Here is a 23787-nt window from a genome sequence, read left to right on the forward strand (position 1 = left end):
AAGTGAGCCCATGGGCTCTCTACCACTGAGCTACATTCTCAGCCCTTTTTATTTTTTATTTTGAGACAGGGTCTAGCTAAGTTTCCTAGGCTGACCTCAAATTTGTGATCCTCCTGCCTCAGCCTCTTGAGTTGCTGGGACTACAGGTGTGTACACCCAGTTTTGCATCTGGCTTCTGAGGGGGCAGTTTTGCCCTTGGAAGTCAGATATGACCACCTGCCATCAGCCTTGTGGGAAATCTATTTGAGGAGGTCAAGAACAGAAGGGGGACACATACTGTATGAGGTATGGACTAAGCTGGATGAAGTTGAAGCTCAGCCTGAGTCCCATGGGAAGGTATAAAGTGGATGAGTAGGAGATTTCATTTGAAAGCCCCAGGACCCCTCCAACCCCCTTGGTAAGCTCCACTGTGTCCTGGGCCACAGGTAGCAGGAGAGCAGATATTTAAAGTCACTGAATGTCAGAGTTTTTAAGGTCCTCAGTGACTACTCATTCTAACCCTGATCAATCCTAAGCTTGGAGAGAGGAGGCACTTGGTTCAAGACTCAGTGATTTGGGTCTGCTTTTTCTTCTATTAGGCTCAGGGTCTCTGTTCTAATGTCTAAGTCCTTGATCCACTTTTAGTTGAGTTTTGTGCAGGGTGAGAGATAGGGATTTAATTTCATTTTGCTACATGTGGATTTCTAGTTTTCCCAGAACCATTGTTGAAGAGGCTATCTTTCCTCCAGTGTATGTTTGTGGTGCCTTTGTCTAGTAAGTGAAATAAGCCAATCCCCCCAAAAAAACAAAGGCCAAGTGTTTTCTCTGATATGTGATGCTAATTCACAATGAGGGGGTGGGATGGGGAGGGAACGAATAGAAGTTCATTGGATTAGACAAAGGGGAAAGAAGGGAAGGGAGGGGATGAGAATAGGAAAGACAGTGGAATGAACTGGACATTACTATCCTATGTGAATATATGATTACACAATCAATGTAATTCTACATCATGTACAACCAGAAGAATGAGAAGTTATACTCCATATATGTATAATATGTCCAAATACATTCTACTATCATGTAGATAGTAGAACAAATAAAAAAGACTCATACTGATTTAGCCACCAAACCGCTATGAAGGTTAGGGAGAAGGGAAGTAGAAATGATACTTGCAGCTTTCTTCAAAACTTATTTAGGAACCTCTGGATTCATCTGTGATCAACTAGGGTCCTTTGAAACAGTCGACTTCTCTAGGAGTTTGAGACTTCTGAAACTCTGACTTGGTGCCCTTTTTAGGAGCAGCGTAACAAAGATGGATGGTGTGCGGATGAGGTGGGTTTAGGGACCTTGGTGGTTAGGGACATTGGCAGGTCCCTTAGTGCCCTGTTTGCTGTTGATGGGGGGGGTGGTACCAGGAGGGGCTGTGCTGTCAGTCGCTGGTGGAGGGAGGGAGGCTGGCAGAAGGGATTTGCCTCTAGGCAGCTCCATATCCACTCCAGTTGATCCTGTAGCGTCCTGGCCAGGCCTTTGACTGGGGAAGCAGGGCCAGGCTGGGCACCAGTCCTCTGGGCCCAGGTCATATAGGAGGCTGGGTCCATCTCTGTGGCCTTTGCAGCTCAGGCCCAGCCTTGGCCTGTGCCACCTCCACCTCAAGGTGCCCCGGTGAGGGAGAGGCTGTGCAGCTGTTCCTCAGTGCCTGCCAGCTCTGCCTCATCGCGCCCACTCTCTGAGCCCTCAAAGCAGCCAGAGTCCCGTGGGATATCCACCTTGGGTTCTGACACTGTATGCACCACTGGTTCCTGGCTGCTCTCGGCGCCCTCTTCTGCCTCCTCACTGCCAGCTGCCAAGGATAAGGGAGGAAAATAGAATATGGGGGGGGGGGTTAGTCCTAAGATAGGGGATCAGAGGCTGCAAGGAGGCCCCTCATGGGGGTAGGGACCATGGGAAGTCTCCTGTAGGCACTTAGTTCCTCTGCTCCCTCAACTACTCCTGCCCCTCTTCTCACCATTTCCAGTTTTTTTCCAGGTCTGCTCTGCCCAGGAGATCAAGATCAAATGAGTCTTTGGCACTGAACTAGAGCCAGGCAACTTGGGCTTCAATCCTGGCTGTATTATTCAGCTTTAAGTCTTTGTATAAGTGCCCTACCTTCTCTGGCCTTAAGTCTTTCCTTTGATCCAAAAGGGAGCTGGGTCCAATCACTCCTAAAACCCCTTTCCCCACAAACTTTCCCTGAAACTCAAATTCAAGTGGGGAAAGTTTCTAGTGCAGGGGGCACCAGGGCAGAGTATAGTCAAGGGCAGAACTAAGGCAAACCTTTGCTCTCCGGAATGCCAACTGGAACTGTGCCTATCACCCCATTCCTAAAGCCACTCACTGTCATAGTCCAACAGCAGCTCTGCAGCTGTGAGCAGCTTGGCCCGGTGCTGTGGGTCCATGATGTTCAGCTCATTGAGGTGTGTCTCCCGCAGCTCCTTGAAGTCCTCCAGTGTCTGGTAGCCATTGAGCAGCAGGGTGGATGTGTGCTCCTGGGGGCAGAGGTAGGCCAGTGACATTGCTGCTTATAAGCTACCCCAGCCTAGAACCTCCCCTTTACACATGGCTGTTGATCTCCATCCCAGGGGCAACTGTGCCTCTCTTGCTCCTAGATACTAATGCAGGTCCAAGCTCAAACCTCCAGGCCAATGCGCTCCAGCAGCTCATGCAGAGTCTTAGGTTTGGGCCTCTTGCCCTTGCTCTGTCTGCGGCTGGGGCGGGCAGGCCCCACAGCCTCCTCTGGCAGTACATCCACGTAGATGAATTTGAAAGAGCCCAGCTTGCCATTGAGCAGGCCCAGCCATGTGCCCACAGGTGGTTTTTCAATGATCTGGATCACATCTCCTTTCTGTGGGGGGAGAGGAGAAAGGAGGACAGGAGAGAAGAGTGCAGGAAAGAGGAGAGGGGGTCTTTTGGCCTCTGCTGATACTGTCCTGCCATGACTCAGTCCAGCCTCCTTTATGGCTGCAGTCTGTTAGGCTCTGAAGGGGCCCGGATGACAACCTTACCTGCAGTTTCAGTGAGTCGTGGTCATAGGGGCTGGGAGTGAAGTCGGTGTGGACTCGTGCCCGACCACAGAAGGGCCCTGTGTACTGGGAGGCAGATGGTTCCTCCCCGAAGCTGCCAGAGCCAGGGCTGGGGCTGCAGAGCTCGCTGCCTGCAGGAGATGGGGCAGGGAGGAGGCTCATCTTTGTCCCAGGAGAGCTGGGGCAGTGCCCAGCAGGTACCTCCCAGAGATCCTGCCTAGAAATCTCAAGGGTACATGCTGAGCAATCCTCACACTATAGGAGTAATTTGGAACTCATCACCTTGGCCACCCTGGAAAAGCACAGGCACCTCTGGGGCCTCAGATAATGAAGAGTTGACAATAGGAAGAGAAATGACTCACAGACCAAAGAATGGGTAAATTGGGAGGGCCTCTGGAGCCCAATTGGGCCAACACCTCAAGGAATAGATGAAGAAATCAGAGGCCAGATGGGCTAAGCGACCTGCCCAATGCCTCTCACCTTATACTTGACAGCACTGGGTCTGTTATACACCAGATCTCACTCCATTCCATCGCTTCTTACACCCAGGAAGCCACACCTTATGTTAATAATTTACTTTCTTTACTTAATAAGATTAAATATTTAGTTACAACATCCCATGGAAACTCAGATGGGCACTTTCTTCCTGGAAGAGCAAAATGATGGGCATTTTAGATGGCTTTCAATTGGAGGGGGTGACAGGGAGGTGTCTGTGGAGGCACAGAAAGAATAGAAAACTTGGAATGGGACTAAGGGGCAAGAAAAGCAGTCTCTTGAGAGCTGCAGTCCAGAACCCACAGCCCTCCTCCAGGCAGGGCATCTTCTCTGGGTCAGATCCAAATTCTGTACTGGGTTACCTTGAGTGAGTCACTTAACCTCCCTGAGCCTCAGTTTCCACATCAATAAAGTGGCAAATAATAGTAGTGGTCCCATGAGGTTGTGAAGATTTAATGTGATGAGAGCTGAGGAAGTTCCCAACAGGCAGACAGTAAACATTTATCTCTCTTACCTCCCCTTCCCAGAGACCCATCTGCCTGGCCCTAACCCAGCTCTTGCAAGTTGGGCAGGTGTCCTCCCACCTCCCCTACTCACTCGTTGATGTCTGGCGGCTGAGCACTGGGAGTTCACGTTCTTCCTGCTCAGAAAAGGCCAAAGCCATCTTCTCAGGGCCAGGACTGTCCAGGATGCAGTCTGGAGATGTAGGGGAGGCTGAGCCCTCTTCCAGCGTGTCTCCCTGCAAGGACGTTAGGCAGAAAGCCCTCAGTGACCTGGCTGTGGTGCACACAGGCCCGACCTAAGTGCAGAGGAACTGGACCTGGGCTTGGCTCAAACTCCAGCTATGTTACCTATAGGGTCAGTGACACTCTCCAGCCCTAGTTTCCTCTTTGGTAAAAATGGGAATGGCAATCTTTATCCTGCCTACCTCACAGAACGAGGCTCACCAGTGTGCCGAGTGAACATGCTTTATCAGCTTCAAGTGCTCATGTAATGCTGAAAAGGCCAAGGGTGAACAAGCTTGGACTCAGGACTATTATAGCCCAGTCAAGCAAACAGTGGTGCTGGAGAGCAAACCTTTTGCCTGTGCTTCTATGAGCCAGGCCTGCCTGCCATTTCATTTTATCCTCACAGTGCCTCTAGAAGATAAGTGATATAGTTGGCTTGAGTTCACAGATGAAGAGTGACCTTGCCAAGATCCATGGGAACCCACAAGTATGTTGGCCTGACTCCAGAGCTCCTCCCATCTCACCACATCTCTGTGGTGCTGTTTAACAGCTGGCTCTCTGGGAATAAAAGCCGCAAGATTTGTCTATTCCCATACTGTAAATTCTCCCTACCATGGCCAACATCAAGCCACCATTGTGATGCCACTGGATGTGTTGCTTGAAGAAATAGTTACGTTACTTCTACTACACAGATACCATAGACACAAATATGAACAACACTGAGAGAGTAACAGGTAGTGCTATGATTAGGAAGCGCTGAATTTTGAAGATTTATGGTATTGTTCTTGCTTTTTAAAAATTTTTTTTTAGTTGTTGATGGACCTTTATTTTATTTATTTCTATGTGGTGCTGAGAATCGAACCCAGTGCCTCACACATGTGAGGCAAGCACTCTACCACTGAGCCACGACCCCAGCCCTTGTTCTTGCCTTTAATAGAATTTATTTAATTGTAAATTTATATAATATTATTTTTCATAATGATCTAATTTAACAACTGGCTCACAAAATTCCTCACAATTTGAACAACTGCTCTCACAAGCCAATCTGAGCCAACTCTAGCACACCACTGCTTGGTACCTTTGGTAATAGCCACAAGCTTTTACAAGTTCCTTGGACTATGCTGCCCCACCATTATGTCACCTTCCTCCCTGGGCTGAATCCAACCTTCTCAATTTTCTCTATGAATGGTCTCAAACTTCATGATTGTTTGATTTACAATCTTTTGACTTTACAATGGCACCAATGCACTATGCATTCAGTGGAAACTGCACTTTGAATCTTGAATTTGGATCTTTTCTCAGGCTGGCACTATGCAGTCTGAGCCTCTCTGGTGATGCTAAGCAGTGGCAGTGAGCCGCAGTTCCCAGTCAGCCATGAGATCATGAAGGGAAACAACTGACACTCGACTGTGTACTGTGTCGCTAAGCTCTGATTTTTTTTTAATTCCAGGGATTGAACTCAGGGGTATTCGACCACTGATCCACATCCCCAGCCCTTTTTAATATATTCTATTTAGAGACACGGCCTCATTGAGTTGCTTAGCACCTTGCCATTGTGAGGCTGGCTTTGAACTCGTGATCCTCCTGCCTCATTCTCCCGAGCCACTGAGATTACAGATGTGCACCACCCGGTTTTCAATGCATTTTTGACTTAATGATATTTTCAACTCACAGTTTATTAGGATGTAACCCCATCAAAAATTAAGTAGATCTATATTTTTCTCTATATCCTCCTATAATCAGGTCTTTCCAATCCCAGGGACTAATTCCAAGCAAAGCTTTGAGGTAGATGGATTTGCCTCAGGTCATCTCATGCCCCTTTCAGCTGCCCCTCCCCACAGGCCTACCTTTGCAGGAAGCTTCTATGTCTAGCCTAGCCTTTCATCCCTCCACAAACCTCAGCCCTTTCCTAGCCAGCCTCTTAGCCCCGAGGACTGCACTGCTACACTGTTCATGGCTGATTGTGAGATCTCCCTCCCATGTGCCCTTCCTCCAGGCCTGAATAGTTGCTATCACCCCCTGCCAGAGCCAGCCTCTTTGGCTCCCCTCTCTTGGATCCCCAGGGCTCACCATCTCCTCTGATAAGGCCTTCACCATCATCTTGCCCATCTTCCTGTTCATGGTTCGGGAAATCACTGCCCTCCACTTCTTCCCCAGCTTTTTGCCACTCTTCCCAGCATCCTCTGGGATGGGGACACTGGAGTCATCTTCTGGAATCTGTAACAATAAAAGAGGAGGTGACCCTCTTCGGGTCCTGGTCTTGGAGTACAAAGAGATACTTTGGGTCACTGTAAAGGTGGGAAGGAGATAGGGTTTCTCCCATCTTTTTCCCCCTTAGCCCCAGCCCTGTCCTCAGTCCTATTAATTTGCAATTAATTTGCTACTTCATTTCTTGTACAAAAGAATGCTGGCAGGTACTTGGGGCTTATAAGTTTGATGTTGGGCAGGTAGGTCTTCTGTGTCGAAGGATGCTTTGCAGGGCTGGGGTTGTAGCTCAGTGGTAGAGCACTTGCCTAGCATGTGTGAGGCACTGGGTTTGATCCTCAGCACCACATAAAAAGATAAATAAAATAAAGGCATTGTGTCCATCTTCAACTAAACTTTTTTTTTTTTTTTTTTTTTTTAAAGGAGGCTTTGCCTGGACAATCCTATTATCTCCTTTTCCCTCTCCTCCCTCTCACCCCTATTTCTCCACCCAGGGGTTTTAGACAGATCCCTCAAGGAAGTTCTGAAACTCACATTATCTTCCAGATTAAATTCCTTCTCGCTCACCACAGGGGAGCTGGGTTTGGATTTGGCAAAATCCTTGAAGCTGCTGGAGCGCTGAAGGGAAAGCTGGAAGAAACAGACATTTTGCAATCATTGGCACTAAAATGGCTGCCCCAGGACTGATATCTTCTCTCTCTCTCTCTCTCTCTCTCTCTCTCTCTCTCTCGACTGGTCAGAGCCACCTGTGCCCTAAAAGCCCAGGGCTAATGAGGTGAAGGGCCATGCTTCCTTTGAGCTATGTGACTTCATCCTATTCTTCACCTTGTCCCTGGCCACTGATCAAGTTCCTGACTCAGGAGCCTCAGATCTCAGTAAAGCCCCAGACTAAGCTCAACTTTCCACCAATAACTGAGTGAAAGAATGAATGGGTTTGAGTAAATGTGTACCTCAGCACATATGAGAACCTTACCACAAGTTAACTGAGAGCAAATTCCTCCCACACTCATTGGCTCTGGCCTTCATGCCCTGGGCCCACTCTGAGCCAGCTCTGCAACCCTAGTGATTGGGGTAAACATATTGGCCTCCTGCTCGATGAACTTGTCTCAGGAAGAGCAAGACCATCCCACCAGAAGCCAGAAAGACCTATTATTAGACTTTCTGGAAAAACCACAGTAGAAGCTCACTAATAGAAGGTGCCTATAAATTTAGAACATAAATGATTGGGGCTAATTTAGTTAAAGCAAGCTGCCATTTTTCTCTTTATTCATTTCAGTTTTTAAACTTAGCCACTCATGTGATGAGCTAGCAACTCTTGCCTTTTGCCAAACACTTTTGTATTTGGACTTTAAGGCATGCCCTATTGTGTTGATGAGACTATTTTCAGGAAATGAGCTTTCTTAACTGCATGTACATGAATATGCTAAGATAGCAGCCAGAAACCAGGGCAAGACAGGTAAGGGGGGCAGGCCATAGACACAAGAAGTTGAGGCTGAGCCTGTATCAAGATAAACAGTCAAGACCAGAAGATATACACAGGAACCGGGGTTCACAGATGGCCAGACAGATAGCGCGGGATAGACTGCAGACACCCAAGATAAGGACTTGAGGAACCAAAGCCCCAAACCCACACAAAACTAAAGGTTTCACATCCTCTTTCCTACTAAATGAGGGTATATGTGTCCAGTGGTAAGCCCCTAGGGCAGAGCAATATCACCTGCCCCCCAACACATGCACAATTTGTCCCAACTCCTGGGGACAAGAATATAGCTGTCTAGTATTTTGCTAGTCTTGACCAAAGCTGCCAACAATCCAGCATCAGGAACCACACATTCCTAGAGGTAACTGACCAGAAACTAGGTCAGTGGTCAGGTCAAGCAGACTCTAGAAGGATCAGGACCTCATGGGTGGGGCGTCTGCAGCCTCAGTCAGAAAGCCTCCTCTGTACTACCTTGGGGACCCAGAAAAGGGGACTGTGAGTGGATATAGAGAGGGGGAAACATGACCATGGGGTGACTGCTGTGGTTTTCATACATTAGCTCCATTCTCCTTCCCAGGTTTTCCCCTGCCATTATTCATTCCTCCTTTTCTCCCTTTCTTTCCCCTCTCTCCTCCACCTTCCATTTATTTCCTCCTCTTGTATGGTAGGATGCAGCTGCCTGGATAACTTCCTCCTCTTAGTGCATGGAAAAGAGGGAACAGAGAGAGGGGTGGGCCCAAGGAGGGCAGGCTGGCCTGCTATTTATAGGCAGATGGGACCTATTGTGACCTTCCCTTCACCACCCTTTAGCCTGATCTGCAGATCAGGAGGCTAAGAGTCGCCCCTTAAGCCCCAGGGACTGGTGAGGCTGGAAAGCAAGCAGGAGGGCAGGCCTGGGGCCGGAAGTAGGCTTTGTTAGGGAAGAGTAAACTCATGGCTCAGCTGCCCTCTAATCGCAGCTCTTTCCCCAGGCCTTTTCCTGTCATTAATCTGCGGTCTGGGGGCTGGGAGAAGGTAACTTTGGCTCATGGGCCCCTCTGTCCCAGATTTAGCCCAAAGCAGGAGGAGATAATCGAAAAGGGCCATGAAGTTGTTGCTGGTGCTTGGGCCCAGCTGGCCACTTTTCAGTCTGGTGAGATGGAAAGGACTAGCACATGTTCTTTGGATGATCAAAAGTGAGGACCAATCAGGATAGCCTTTTTCTAGGACTACTTCTAACCTCAAGGGTAGCTCCAATATCCCGACTACCTTTCAGTGACCCCAGGGTGTATCCCATCCCCACCCTGGGATGACTTGAAATCCCTGAGCCCATTTGAGTTTTCTGCCTGGCCTTCCTTTGGGGCAAGACTTGCTGGGAGTCATGGATATAGGAGAGGTGGTACCCCCTTTTCAAGTCCAAGGGGAGCATGTTGGGACTCTTGGAAAAAGCTACATTTCTGGCATCAGATATTGATGAGTTCAATTTTGGGATGTGTGACCTTAGGCAACTTCTTTAACCTTTCAGAACCACAGTTTCTTCATTTGGTGTCAGATGGCAAGGCTTCACATCTGACCAGCTGTGTAAAGCTGGATAAGTTACTTAACTTCTCTAGGCTGCTGTTTCCTCATCAGTTATATGAAGCCCAAAGCATCTACCTTAGCTTAGCCTTTTGTGTGAGCCACCTCTAGACTCTTATCCTGGGCATTTCTTCACCTAGAATACTCAGCCTTTCTTTCTGCCAACCATAGTTTGTCTCCTCCTTCAAATTCCAGTTTAACTGGAAACAATCCAGATGCCCATCAAATGCTGATAAGATAGATTGATTGCAGCAGACTCACTGAAGAGAATAGTACCCAGCAATGAGACAGTACAACTATCCCCAACACATGGATGAGTCTCACCAATACACTCTTGAACAAAAGAGGCCACCCCCCAAAGAGTATATATGCAAATATTTCAGTGGCTACACAAAGTTCAAAACCCAGGAGAACATACTTATGCTGTTGGAAGTCAGGGAAATAGTTACCCTTGGGGAAAGGGGTCATTTAGCAACAGGCAGGGCAACAGGCATGGGAGAAGTTTCTGGACTTTTGGAAATGTTTTGTTTCTTGATCTGGGTGCTGACTACATAGGGATGGTCACTTTATGGATACTCATTGAGTGATGCATTTATGATTTATGCACTTCTCTGTATGGCAGAGAAGTATTTAAAAAAAGGATTTTCCACTCCACTTTATTTTTATTTATTTGTTTTGCAGCGATGGGGATGAAATCCAGGGCCTTGAATATGCTAGGCAAGAGTTCTACCACTGAGTTACATCCCCATCACACAATCACTGTCTTGGGATCACTCCAATCCAAAGACAGAAGCGACTGATGCAATGCTGACAGTAGGTGGTATTTGAACGGAGTCACCAGGGAAGCCAATGGGAGCATGGCAGTGGAAGGGCTCAGGATGGCTTCATGGAGGAGTTGTATTTGAGCTGGGCCAGTGGGGGTAGGATGTCTCTAGATGAAGCTAGGAAGGGTTTGAACAAGAGTCAGAGACAGAGGGACATTCCAAGCATGGTGATGGAAAGGTGGGTATGCCAGTGTCTGTGGTGGGAGGTGGAGCAGAAAAGTTTACAGAAGGCCTTTGCAGCCATGCCCAGGAACTTGGGTGTTATCCTGTGGGCAATGAGAAGCTATTGCTTGAATGTCCTTTATTGAAAATGTTTGGGATCAGAAGTATTTCAATTTTTTTTTCAGATCTTGTAATATTCGCATGTACATAATATATCTTGGGGATGGGACATAATACAAATACAAAGTTCATTTATGTTTCACATACAACTTATACATTTAGCCTGAAGGTAATTTTAGACAATCCTTTTAGTGTGCTTGCGTTTTGACTGTAACCTATCACATGAGGTCGGGTGTGGAATTTTCCATTTGTGGTATCGTGTAAGCATTCAAAAAAAAAAAGTTTCAGATTTTGGAGCATTTCAGATTTCCAGATTAGGGATGCTCAACTTGTACTGAAAATATGAAGCACATGCTGGTGCGGATGTCATGTTAAGGGTGTGCTGTGGCAAGGGAGCCACTGTGGAATAGTATGCTGAGATTGGAGGATATGGGGGCAGAAAGAGACTGGAAGGAAGAACCAACTAAATACTCAAACAGGAGTCTAAATCCCTCTCCATTTTCCTGGTGGTAGTTCTGGGAGTTGGTGAAAATTGAAGGTATGTTGGGGAAGGGCCATTCTTAGGGGAAGCTAGTCCAGGATAAATCCCTTTCTGCTTCCTATACCCTAATACTGGCCTTTGAATGAAGTTAGATCAAAGAACTAGAAAGAGGTGAAAGTCTCCTAAGGGCAGCTAAATGATATGTCCTTTGACCCTGGGGCCTCCCCAGTCCTTCATAATTTATAGTGGGTGCCATGTCCTTGCCCTCCCATCCAGGAGGGCCTATTCCCGCCTCTGCTCTGTAGGTTGGAAAGCCACTCCTATTGGTGTGCTGAAACTTTTATGTCCCTCAGACTCCCTTAGTGCTTTTGAGATCAGTACGGGGGGAAAAGCACGGAGAGAGAAAAGGGCTCAGACTCTGAAGTCAGACAAATTTTGGCTTAAATCCCTGATCTGCCATTTACTGGGAGTGTGGCCTTCAGCAAGTTCTTGCATCTCTTTGAGTTTTGGGTATGAAATAAGGATAATGACAATATCTGCCCCTCCTCACAAAGTTGTAGTGAGGAGTCAGCACAGTTCTTGACATCTATGGAACCTTCCCTCAGTGGTGGCTCTTTGTGTTATTAAGTCTTGTTTCTACCACTTCAGGGCTGGGACCATGGCCTGTTCTTTGCAGTGTGCTTCCTACCTCTGCCCATGCCAAAACACGCACCCTCTCCTGGGCATTGAACACATGTGACAGAGTACTCTCACAGCTATTTTTCTAGCTGACTTATTCCACCTCGTGAGGTAGGCAGACCAGAAGTTATCCTCCTTTTCAAAGATGAGAAACTGAAGCCCCAAAGAAGTCAATGAACTGTCCAAGGTCCTCCAGCTAAAGAGTGGCAAGATTCTAACTCTACTTTCTTGTCCACTGCTGGGCACATTCTCCATTTTGTAGGCCCAAGACAGGAGAGGGGTAGGGAGAAAGGGGGGATGGAGGTGGGGAGGGAGGAAGGGAGGGAGGTGGGGAGGGAGGGAGAGAGACCTTCCTTGCCTTTAAGTCTTCCCTCTACCATATCACCTCAGTCTCCAGAGGGAAGAGGCTTGACTATAGTCATCATGCATGCATGATGGAGCCAATTCACTGCCTCCAGGCCTGTGGAAGATGCTGTATCTTCATTCTGGAAGTTTGGCTTTTCTAAGGCCATTTTCACAGTATGGGTCTGGAGCATGTGCAGGCAAGCTCATCTTGTCTCTGGAAGCTGGCACAGGATATGGTAGGGTTAGGGTAGGGTTTGCCTACACTCCCCTAAAGGACATCAACCACAGAGTGCCACATGGGCCTTGCTTCCCCTGGAAGTGGCCTGTGAGCAATTTCAGAGGCCCACCTGTCAAACACAGAAAATTGATAATTAAAGCTGAAAAAAAAAGGGGGGATTTCTGGTTTCCATGTGTCACTAGGTACCTTTGCCTGATGTGGCACAGGGTCCCAGTGTCAAAGTGTCAGCTCTTTCTCAGACTCTTTCCTCCAGTTCACTGTGGTTTGGGGCCTAGCAGTGTCTATAGTGCAGTCTTTGCTTCCCATCCCCATCAGCCAGAGAACAAGGGGAAGTGGCCCCGCTTGCTAAGGAGTGGCAGCCAATGGCAGGCCTGCTGGGACTAGCACTGTGTGAGGTTGGGGGGGGGGTGACAGGTCCCGTGTGAAAATTCAAGAATCTCCCCTCCCCCCCACCACCACTGCAACCTTAGAGAAGCAGCTGGGGTGGGGAGAATACAGCCGGAAGTGGCAGCCACCCAGGACCTGAGAGATGGAACAGGATGCACACCCCAGTGCCCTGAGGCTCAGTCTCAGCTGTCTCAGCCTCTGACTGGGAACTGTTTCCCTGAAAAAGGGGGCTCCCCCATAGTGCACCTGGGCTGAGCTCCAGGGAAAACTGGCAGGGTACAATGAGGACATGCAGGACGCAGACGTAGGCCTGGAAGCCTCTTGGACCTGATTCAGGCCTACTTTGGAAGGGTCCGACAGTCCCATTGGAATGTACAGTATGTACTTTCTGATTGCCTGGGAGAATCCTACAATCAAATCCATTCTCAGATCCAACCAGAGAAACCTAGATCTGGCAGAGCCTTCAAGGAATCTTCCAGTTGGGCATCTGCCCCAGAAGACCATGAACACTTCAGTCATCCATGAAACTGCTTTCCTTCCTAGCCTTTGAAACCCTCCCCCCACCTAATTTTTCTTCTTCAACTATCACCATCTCACCAGCTCCATTTCTCATTCCTCACATTTTTCCCCATGTGGGAAGAACCTGTACAGTGCCCCATATCCCATTTGCAGTTTGGGAGGCCCTTTTCCTGAGTCCGGGTCATCTCAGGCCCCTCTCCAGTGGCCTGGGGAGCTGCAACAAAGCTGAGTCCAGTGGTCAGGTTCTGGGCCTTGGTCAAATGGAGGGATCCTGGGGGCATTTTGGCTGTGTGGCCCAGTGGGGTCCATCTTGGCTTTGAGATGGCTCCTGAAAGGCCACACTTGGGCGGAAGAGGTAGCAGGACCAGTACAGGGGATCGACAATTAAGTACAATCTTAGGAATCAACTTGAGCATTGTACTTTGTAATTCTTGAATTCTAGTCTAGGATTCTGGTCTCCAATATTAATTCTTTATCCATCTTGCTAGGGTTGAATTCTATCTCTGTTCTAAGAGTCTATCCTGTGGCTTTGTCTCTCTAGGATTTTGAAAATCTCTCTTGTACTTCTGTTACTCCAGTAACTTTTGGGCCCCTAGGAGAATGGGCCTCACCTATGAGCTCAACATATGGCCTTTTTGGCTCTTCTCACTTCTACAAGTCTTGAAAGGGACAGGAGAGAGCAAAGGAGGGAAGGAAAAAATGAGTTTCCAAAGATGCTCCTTACCTTTTTCTTCTGAGTGGGTTCCTTCTCGCTGGCATTAGAGGGCTTGCGGCGCAACATGGTCCTCCCCCAGGTGAGACTCCTTCCCTGATCTCCTAGGTGTCAAGATGCAGAGGTCTCTTGCTCTGCCTCACCAACACTGTCCAGAAGGCACTGCATGGACCGAGCCTCCGGCTGCCACTCCGACTGCAGCAGTGGCAGCTTGGGGGTGCGGGCCATGGACACCCAGCAGCACAGCATACAGGAAGCCCTGCCACGTGACCTGCTCTTACAGCAATCGCAGCCCCTGCTGGCCCCTAGGGAGGAAGGAAGTCCCAACTTCAGTCTCCAGAGATTCTGATGCAGACAGCTCTTGGGTTGAACAATTGGAAAAAAGCCCCTACTCTGTTGTCTCATGTCAATCATTACCAGTCCTTCTGCTCTATCTCCCAAGAAGTGACAATCAACATTGAGATATGCGGCCTACTCAAGCCCTATACTCACTGATTAGAATCCAGCAAGTGGAAGGTGGACTCACTCTCTGCTTGTTGGGTCAATGATCCTGGTCAATTGCATCTCCTAAGCCATCACCATTACTACCACCACAGTCACCCCAATGTCTATGATCACTGCCATCTACTCCTATCAACATTCATCACCAGAGTCATCAACCTGACAACCATCACCCTCACAACCATGATCCCTGCAGTTATCCCCACTGCCATCAGCACACCTACGGCCATCATCACTACAGCAATCATCTCCACAAGTCAACATCCCTCAGCTTTCATCTCTACAGTCATCGCTGTTGCCTCTATCACATTTACAGCTGTCACCCTTACAGATATTATAGTCAGTCAACCCCATGATGCTCTCACCCCTACAACCATCATCACCTCCCTCAGCCATCACCCCCACAGTCATCATCTCAGCAGTTATCTGCAATGTCCTCGGCATACTTCTGGTCATCATCACTAGAGCAGTTGTGCCTACAGTCAACACCCCTCACATTACATGCATGTTTATCACTACCACAGCTAAAAGGCATTTGTAAATACCACCACACCACCAGCAAATGTCCCATTTAACAGATATTTATTGGATGCCTATGCATGATGCTTATGTTTTGGATTATCTGTGGCACATATTTTAATAATCTCAATGACATTATTAATATTATTGGTACTGGGGATTAAACTGAGGAGTTTCTACCACTATAGAAACTATAGATGTAACTATACATCCCTAGTTCTTTTATTTTTTATTTTGAGACAGGGTTATATTTGAGATAACAACACTAAATTGCTGAGGATGTCTTTGAACTTGCAATCCTCTTGCCTTAGCCTCCCAAGTTGCTGGAGTTACACACATACACCACTGTGCCCTGTGACTTATTCTTACTATAAAAGCAATCGGTATTCATCACATACAATGTAGCAAACAGAAAAAAAAAGTAATTTCAAAAAATTCTTCATAATTGTTTTCTACACTATTTGGGTGAATATCCTTTTCTGTTTTAAGCATCTACTTCTTTGCTGATTAATCTTTTTTTTTTCTTCTTACAAAAATCATACTGCACAGAAAAGAAGATCATTGCTTTCATTACATGGGGAGGGGAGGGAAAGGAGAGAGTACAAGGGACACTGGGAATCTTTTGGGGGTGATGGATATGTTCACCATCTTGATCATGATAATGGTTTTATGGATGTGTATATATGTCAAAACTTATCAAATTATACACTTTAAGAATATACAGCTTAGCCTGGCATGGTGTGATTACAGCACATGCCTGTAATCCCAGCGACTCAGGAGGCTGAGGCAGGAGGATTATAAGTTCAAGGCTATTTTCAGCTACTTAGTGAGACCCAAAGCAACTAAGCAAGACCCTGCTTCAAATTTAAAAATAAAAAGAGCTGGGGATGTGGCTCAGTTGTAAAGCACCTCTGGGTTCAACCATACCAAAAAAAAAAAGTGCAGTTTATTGAAAGTCAATTATACCTCTATAAAGCTGTTTTTAAATAAAAAAGACTACATAAACTGTGTTGATAATTGCTTTTCATGTGGAACATAATATTTTCTCATGCTATGAAATGTTCTTCAACTATGTGATTTATAATAGCTGCTGAGCATCATATTGTGTGGATATACCATGATTATTTTACCAGGCTCCTACTGATGAACTTGGGTTGGTTTAACTTTTTTAAAACTTTTCGTTGATCATCCTTAAGGTAAATATTCATTCACATCCACAATTTTATTTATAGGATAAATGTCCAGAAGGAGAATTGCTGGAGCACAGGTATCACTTTTTAAGATTAAAAAAAATTGTAGTTGTAGATGGACAGAATGCCTTTATTTTTATGTGGTGCTAAGAATTGAATCCAGCTCTTCACATGTGCTAAGGCAAGTACTCTACCACTGAGCTACAACCCCAGCTCTTTTAATTTTTTTTTAACATTCAAAGAAAACAATTCAACTTAGAAGATAACAAAAGGCAAATAAACTCATGGAGTAACATGAAGTTGAATATTCATCTTCAATGAGGAGTATAGTAATACAGGGACATCTTCCTCCCTGGTTCAAGACCTGTTTCCAAGTGACATGCATCATCTTTGATCCCTAACCTCTTGGAACATCATAAAGAATTCAAAGGATGAACCTTTTTAAGGCTTTCGATTCTGTGGCACATGTGAATTCCTGGCTGGCCTGCCTCTGTTCTTTCCCAAGATGTTCTTCTAACTTCCTCCCCCAACCCTGCCCCGCGCCCCTGGATCTTCCCTCCTTTGGGGGTGAGCTCAGGGAAACCGAGGTCCTTCTTCACCAGGCTGGAACCCTGTTTCCTTTAGCTCTGGCCTATTCGGCTTGCTAAACAGATTCATAAAAAAGGTTTTGCGCCCCAGGTCGCTTCTGAAAGATCCACCCAGGTCGCCCAGGAAGCGCCTGGAAGCCACATAGGAACAGACTCATAGGGACCGGCTCACAGGGCCTTTGGGGGCTCTGCATGATCAGGAACGGGAGAGTAGCCCCATCACGGTCTAGGATACGGGACAGGGCTACATGGGTTCAGGGCACCTGGTGCTCCGGAGGCCGGGAAACGCAAGGGAGGAAGCAGCTCACAGAACCTTCCCGGCCTGCGCAGCGGTGGCGCGTCCTTGGCTGGCGCGCAGGATGTGCCCGCTTCCTGTTTGCTCAGCCCCGGTAGCGAGCCTAGCTCGCACACTAACCGCAGAGCCTTCAAAGGCAGCCAGCAAACCAGGGAGCTGGGCTGCCCACCGAGGCCTAGGGGGAAGAGAGGGTATCTGGGAGAGATACAGAAAGGTGACAGGCTCTAGGACAGAGGGAGCAAACCTTTTCAGTCCCACCCTTCTTTCCCCTCAGATCTGCACCCTCTGGTCAACTCTAGGGTTCTAGAGTCTGCCCCATGTAGACTTGCCTTCCTCTGGGCATTCTCTTCCAACAGAAGACCCTGGCTGGAATCCCAGGGGGTCAAGTCCCAGCAGGCTAATGGGCCCTAAGCACTTATTTAATAGACATTCCCTCTTCTGGGAAATATATTTGCATTTAATAGGCTCCATTTCAACTATACAGAGCCTTCAGTTAAAGAAGTGATCTGGGTCAGTAGTTCAGCGAACAAGGCCACATTCAACTTGATCATGGGTTGGTAAGCAAGATCTAGGAGTCTGTGCTAGGCACCTTGAGGGACAAAATAAATAGCTGCCAAGGTTGCATGCATCAGCAGCTGACATCCTAGGTAGGAGGCAAACTTACTTTTGCCTAACACTTGTTCTTTGCCATTAAATTTCAGAAACATTCTTTAATCTTGCTACAACCCTCTGTGGTAGGTAGTTTAAGCTGGGATAAAGATGGTAAAGATGTGCCCAAAAGTATATGTGTTGGGCAGGAGAACCTTGATTTAGCAGTAGCATTGCAGGATGTGTGTGTGTGTGTGTGTGTGTGTGTGTGTGTGTGTTTGGAGGGGGGTTTCCCACTGATAGCCAGATCACTGTGAACCCTCAGAGGGCAGAGATGGGCTGCCATAGTCATGAGTGAGATATCTGGGGCAGGTGGGATCCAGACTTGTACAAGCATCCCTCACACCTGGAATGAGTACATCCCTGCTTTGAAATAGTGAGTTTCAATACTGAGGTCTACCTATATTTGGAAAGACTTCCTAAAAAATTCTTACTCTCACTTCCTCTCCACAAACTCTCCATATATTCCAGCTGAAAATTCTAATAGTGCATGGCAGGCCATGGGCTTTACAACAACTTGCTAAGGCAGGTACTATTGTTATCCCCATTTCCCAGGGAAGAAACAGAGACACAAAAGAGTTAATTGAATCGCCCAAGACTGCACAGCTAGTAAGTTCTGGGAGCTGAGTTTTAAATACAGGTCAGGTCTTGGTCCAGGGCCCATGCTATTAACCACTAGGCTAAAGTGGGTCTGATGCAGAGTTCCTGAATAAGGAGATAAGAGAATTGTAATAAGATCCCCTGTCACAGCCCTAAGAATCGTGCCCTGTTTTGGATTGGGTGTTGCACTAGGTGCCACAGGACCACTTTAAAGCAGGCCCAGAGGGGAGAGAACAGGATGGCAGGCTTCTGGAAGTCGCATCATGTGCACAACAGTTGCAGTAGGTAGGGCTGATTAAGTGGAGATGAGGTATAGGGAGGTCCTTGTCAACATGTGAAGTACTAAACACTTGTCATATTTAGCCTAGAGAGTTGGGTGGGGAATTTGAAGCAAGCTGATTTCCAACAGCTGTCATGTAAAGAAAGGAGACTTATCTATGGAGCTAGGAATGAAGAGGAACAGATAACTGGAAGGCCTGGGTTCATTCCAAGGAAGAAATTTTGGCTATTCAGATGGTCTTATTCAGCCCTGGTAAGTGATAGTCTTTCTGTCTCTAGAAATATCCAAGCAGAGACCACATAGTTCCTTGAAACTACTTCCAAGGCAAAGCCCACCTTGACAGCCTAGTTCATTAGCAAATTTCATGGTGGTCATCTTAGGCAAAGAGGGTGGAAAGGGAAAATTACAGGGGGAGGAGGGCAGAGGCCGGCAATAAGACAAGGGATAGGAGACTCATTCATTCTTCAGGCACCGGCACAATGCACACAGAGCTTTCAGCTTGGAAATGCTGGAGAACCCCTGGGAAGGAAAGAGTCATCTCTGGAGCTCTGAACTCTGGTTTTGTTTAAAAACAAAAAACACCTGCAGGCAGCTGTGGTAATTACCCTCAGAAGAGGGGGCTGGACTTTGTTGCTCAGAGCAAAACACGTTCATGACTCACTGGAGGGCCTTTCTATGGGGAAGCAGGCAGGGCTGGGTTGGGTGGCTTGCCTAGGACTCTGTCTTAAGGTTATGAGGAGAAAAGTCTCTGAGCAGTGGGCCCATGACCCCATGTGGACAGTTGGGGACAGTGGAGCTTTAGAGAAGAGCAGAAACAGAAGAATACCTCCCAGAAATGGAGGCTGGTAGACATAGATTCAACTGTCCTATGATCTCCTATTGGCTACATGACCTGGAGTAAGTGACATCACCTATGATGAGCCTTAATGAAAACAGTAACAGTGATAATGTGTCCCTCACTTATGGGTGTGTGTGTGTGTGTGTGTGTGTGTGTGACCAAGGTTACTACTCAGATGATATATGCATAGTCCAGAGCCCAGCTCATGTAAACTGCTGGATGCTGATGGGTGACTCTACATCAGTTTGCTCCAGGCTCCCACCATGAGTTTCCTGTCTTTCCAGAGCCAGGAAGCCCTTGGTGACCATTTGTAGCTGCCTTCTCTCTGCAGCATCCCCTTGATGACTTCCATGTCTTCTGGGTCCCATCTGAATCTCTGTCACATGACCCTATGGCCCATATCCTGTGTGTCTCTACCTTGTCAAGGGCAAGGTCCCTTAGCCCAAACTAGAACACAGGAGGCGTGGCAAGCAGGAGGGTCTAAAGCTGCCTGAGACCTGCTAGGAGGGAAAGTAGATTTTCAGCTTCAAGGCCTTGCCATGGCCCACTGGGGCTTTCTCAACCCCCCCGCCCCCCATCCTACCTCACTTGAGCTGCTTGCCAAGTTCCTGTTTCACAAAGAAACAAGGAAGTAAAGAGATGGGCCGGCCTCAGTCAAGGGCTTGCGGGGTGGGAGTTTGGGGAGCACCTCCCACTCCCAGCTGTGATGAGCCTTGAGAGGGGGCAGGAATGGACAGGGAAGAAACAGTTGCTACTGAATCTTTCACATTTCTATTTTTCTGGCACCAAGAGTGCCCAATTATTGATTTGAGGAAGTCGGTGAGTTGGTAAAATTCACTGCTGACGTGGGTTCTGGGTTCTCTGGGTGAAGAGGAGCCAGCCCAGCCCCTTCTGAGGCTCCATCTTATGAACAGTTGGAGCCAGCTGGGTGGCAAAGAAGTGAAATCCAATTTAGTTATCATTTAAAAAATGAACTATTTGTGGGCTGGGGCTGTGGCTCAGTGGTAGAGCACTTGCCTAGCATGTGTGAGGCACTGGGTTTGATTCTCAGCACTGCATATAAACAAATAAAGGTCCATCAGTAACTAATAAAAATATTTTAAAAAATGAACTATTTAAACTATTTTTTTTGTGTGTGTATGCATGAATCATCTTACTCATGCCCTTTTCTTTCCAAAAAGGACTCGAAGCATCAAGAAATGTTGCTCTATACCACCATCACCATGGTCACAGATACATAACTTCAAACGGATCTTCTTGAGCCTCAGTTTGTTCATTAGAGGCTATATGGGGCTGACAGAGTTGCACACTGAAATCGAGAGAGGAGCCATCACAGAGCTGAATCAGTATGTTTGGGATTTAACCCTTGCCTTAGCCCAACAGGCTGTGTGACCCTAGGCAAGTCCCTTCCTCTTTCTGGGTTGCTGTAGAAGATTTCTCATCTGTACACTGAAGGGGTTGAACCAGATGTTTGTTTGGTCATGTAGCTCCTATTCAGGACTGGATATGGACTTTGAGGGCCCTGGTGCAAAATGAAATCATCGGGTTCTTTAAGAAAAAAGTATTAAGAATTACAAGACAGGTGACAGGAGAGAGAGCATTAAATCCAGTTTAGAAGCTCTGTAACTACAAGTCCCTGAGTGACTGCATAGGTTACATGCCCATGAAATTGGCCCTGCAACCACCTCCAGCACAATTTTGTTGGAAGCCTAATTCTTTTTAAAAATATTTTTATTTGTCAATGGACCTTTATTTTATTTTATTTATATTCAGTGCTGAGGATCGAACCCAGTGCCTCACACATGCTAGGCAAGTGCTCTCCCACTGAGCCACAACCCTAGCCCCACCTAATTCTTTTTTTCTGGAGCTCTGCTTTCTTTGACAACCCTTGTGAAGTTTCTCGGGAACCGGTAGACTCCAGGGAACATAGTTGAAAAAACAGAAATTAGATGCTTGCTTCCAGGCTTTTTCAGTTCAGTTTTGGCTATGTATTTTTAATTTGGAGTTCCAAACCTTTTCTTATCTACTTTCAAAGGTGAAGCAAAAGTTGACCTCATGCTTGGAAAATAACAGCATTATCATCTCTTGTCTGTGTAGTTTCCTGGTTTACAGAATGCTGCCACATCCGGGTTTTATGGGTCTCTATAACCTCATCAGGAAGGCAGTATGGGTAGTTTATGGAAGGAATAACTGAAGACCAGAGAGGTGAAGGGTCTTGCCCAAGGTCACACAGTTGATAGAACTGGTACTAGAATCTCAGAGTTCTATCTCCTAGGAAAGGGGGCTTTTTACATGGCCTGTTTCATAGCTGCAGGCAGCAGGTGAGGAGAGGTTTTTGGTAAGCTCCATCCCCCAACATAAATACAAAAGACCAGAGCCCAAGAGGCAGTTACTTATCTTCAATTCCTTATGATGTCACAAGAGGCCCCATGTATGTCAGACCTGCTGTGTGTGCCCTGAATCTCTCCCTGCCTAACCCAGAAGGAAGCTTTTAAAGCATGAACGCTCAGTGCTGGTCATCTGGGTCCCAGGAAAGGGAGGGGGTAAACTGGCTGTGGGCCCTTCCACTGCTATGCTTCTGGGGCCAGGGTTCTCAAGTTTCAAGACAGTGGGCTGGAGGGGCCATAAGAGTGAGAAGGAGATGAGCTAAAATCCTGGCTGAAGAGAGTCTCAGGCTGAAGAGAGGGAACCAGAGCACAGGGCTGCCTTGAGTTTGAAAGGCCCACAAGTGGATCTTGGCCAGTAACCATGACCTGAAAGAATCCTAGGAGCAAATGGCAGGGCACAGGTGCAGGTCCAGGCAGGCAGGCCCTGAGGCTGTATGGTATGGACTCTGCTTCTCAGCTGTGTGATCCTGGTCGAGCCCATTTTCTCTTCTGGAAAATGGTAAGCAGGAGCCATACCTCTTGACAATTTCTGAGATAGTAGATACTGAAGACAGTTGACTAGTTTGAATCCTGCCTTACCAAACCACCCACCATTTACTTAGCAAAAAAAAAAAAAAAAAAAAAAAAAAAGTAAACTTGAGAAAGTGGGTTAATCTCTAAGGGCCTCACTCAGTTCCCTTACTTATAAAATGCAAATAATCCAAGCACCTCTTCACAGGTTGTGAGGATAAAGTGAGAAATTGCCCATAAAACTTTCTGTATGTAACATAACACTTTCTGTACATTGCACTCAGTAGTGGTAACAGTGATGTTGCTGCTGCTGCTGATGGAGATGACTTTAATTTTATTAATAGTAGCTGTCTGTGTGGTGAGCAGGCAAGAGAGCAAAGGACCCAGCAAACAGAGGCCCACCACTGGGTGCTACAGGTTCTCAGTGAGGGTGGGTCTGAGCTCTGACATTAGGATGGAAGATTTGGTGATGACTGTCATAGTCATCCTCATGTTCAGCAAACTAGGCCTTGTGCTGCCAGGCTGGGCAACTTCTTAGCCTGGTGCCTTTGCCCAGCACCCTGTCCCCAGAGCCTTGGTTCTCACCTCCTCACCACCCAGAACACAGTGTCTGTTCTGGCCCCAAATTTCTGGCCCACATTTGGCAAGTTCCCAGCATGAGGCTCTGTCCCCTCCACACCTCTAGCACAGGCTGGAGGCAGCTGGCTAGGCAGAGAGAGCATGCGCATACATGTTCAGGAGCACACTCACACACAGGCTCACGTGCACATTCTCAAGCCCATGTGCTCCCCCACTGAGCTTCTGGAGCCTCAAGTCCCCACCCCCACCTCAACCTCTCCTCTTCCCTCCCCCACCACAAAAGCCACAGGTAACAGCAGCCTCCAGCAACAGAGCAGACACAATACAAAACCAGAGGCAGGCATCTTTGCAAGGCTGTTTTAAGCATGTAGCAGGATGTGAGCCCAGGTGGCTAACGGCTGACTGAGGCCCGAGAAAGCTGGGCTCAACCAATGAGGAGGGGGCTGGGAGGTGGGTTAAGAGTTGCTGCACAGTGCTGAAGGGCAACAGAGCTGGACCGCAGGCCATCTCCCCATGCGTGTTGTGTGTCCTCAGGCAGGGACCACCTTCTACCTGAAGCTCAGTTTTACTGTCCGTGAAATGTGGAACCTAGACTCTACCCACCTGAGGTTAAGGGTCATCCAAGGATGTGGGAGGATTTAATAGTATTGCCAATGTGGCTGCATTTTAGAAAATTAAAATGGGCTCCTTGAAGGCCAGGGAAACCTGGGATAGTGACATCATTCTCTAACCTCTGGTAGCACCATATTCTAGAGTACCTTGCCACAGTCCCTCCTACTCCATAGCCAAAGTCCTACACTTTCACTTTCCCTGCTGTCATTGGAACAGAGTGCACTTGGGGTTTGGGAGCAGTGGGCTCCTGGCTGGCCTGTGGCTCCAGGCTT

At 47.4% G+C, this 23787-nt stretch overlaps 1 protein-coding gene across 1 annotated transcript; it reads right to left on the reverse strand.

Moving 5' to 3' along the window:
• Nucleotides 1–967: 967 nt before the first annotated feature.
• On the reverse strand, nt 968–14225 carry Sash3 (SAM and SH3 domain containing 3). The gene is made up of 8 exons (XM_015498495.2): nt 13982–14225; nt 7001–7096; nt 6332–6478; nt 4131–4272; nt 3021–3169; nt 2651–2860; nt 2354–2504; nt 968–1819 (listed from the first exon to the last, which is right to left on the reverse strand). Exons 1-8 carry the CDS (start codon nt 14036–14038, stop codon nt 1629–1631), a joined length of 1143 nt encoding a protein of 380 aa, XP_015353981.1. The 5' UTR covers nt 14039–14225; the 3' UTR covers nt 968–1628.
• Nucleotides 14226–23787: the final 9562 nt, after the last annotated feature.

The sequence above is a fragment of the Marmota marmota genome, unplaced genomic scaffold (genome assembly GCF_001458135.2).
Source record: "Marmota marmota marmota unplaced genomic scaffold, marMar, whole genome shotgun sequence".
Classification (NCBI taxonomy): domain Eukaryota; kingdom Metazoa; phylum Chordata; class Mammalia; order Rodentia; family Sciuridae; genus Marmota; species Marmota marmota.

What these genes read in the sequence shown, in the direction of transcription:
- Sash3 (XM_015498495.2), bottom strand. Translation starts at nt 14,038, where the DNA reads ATGTTGCGCCGCAAGCCCTCTAATGCCAGCGAGAAGGAACCCACTCAG. An exon ending in AATTTAATCTGGAAGATAAT is followed by an intron (nt 6,479 to 7,000) that starts GTGAGTTTCAGA and finishes TTATTGTTACAG; the next exon opens with ATTCCAGAAGATGACTCCAG. An exon ending in ACGACTCACTGAAACTGCAG is followed by an intron (nt 2,861 to 3,020) that starts GTAAGGTTGTCA and finishes CTCCCCCCACAG; the next exon opens with AAAGGAGATGTGATCCAGAT.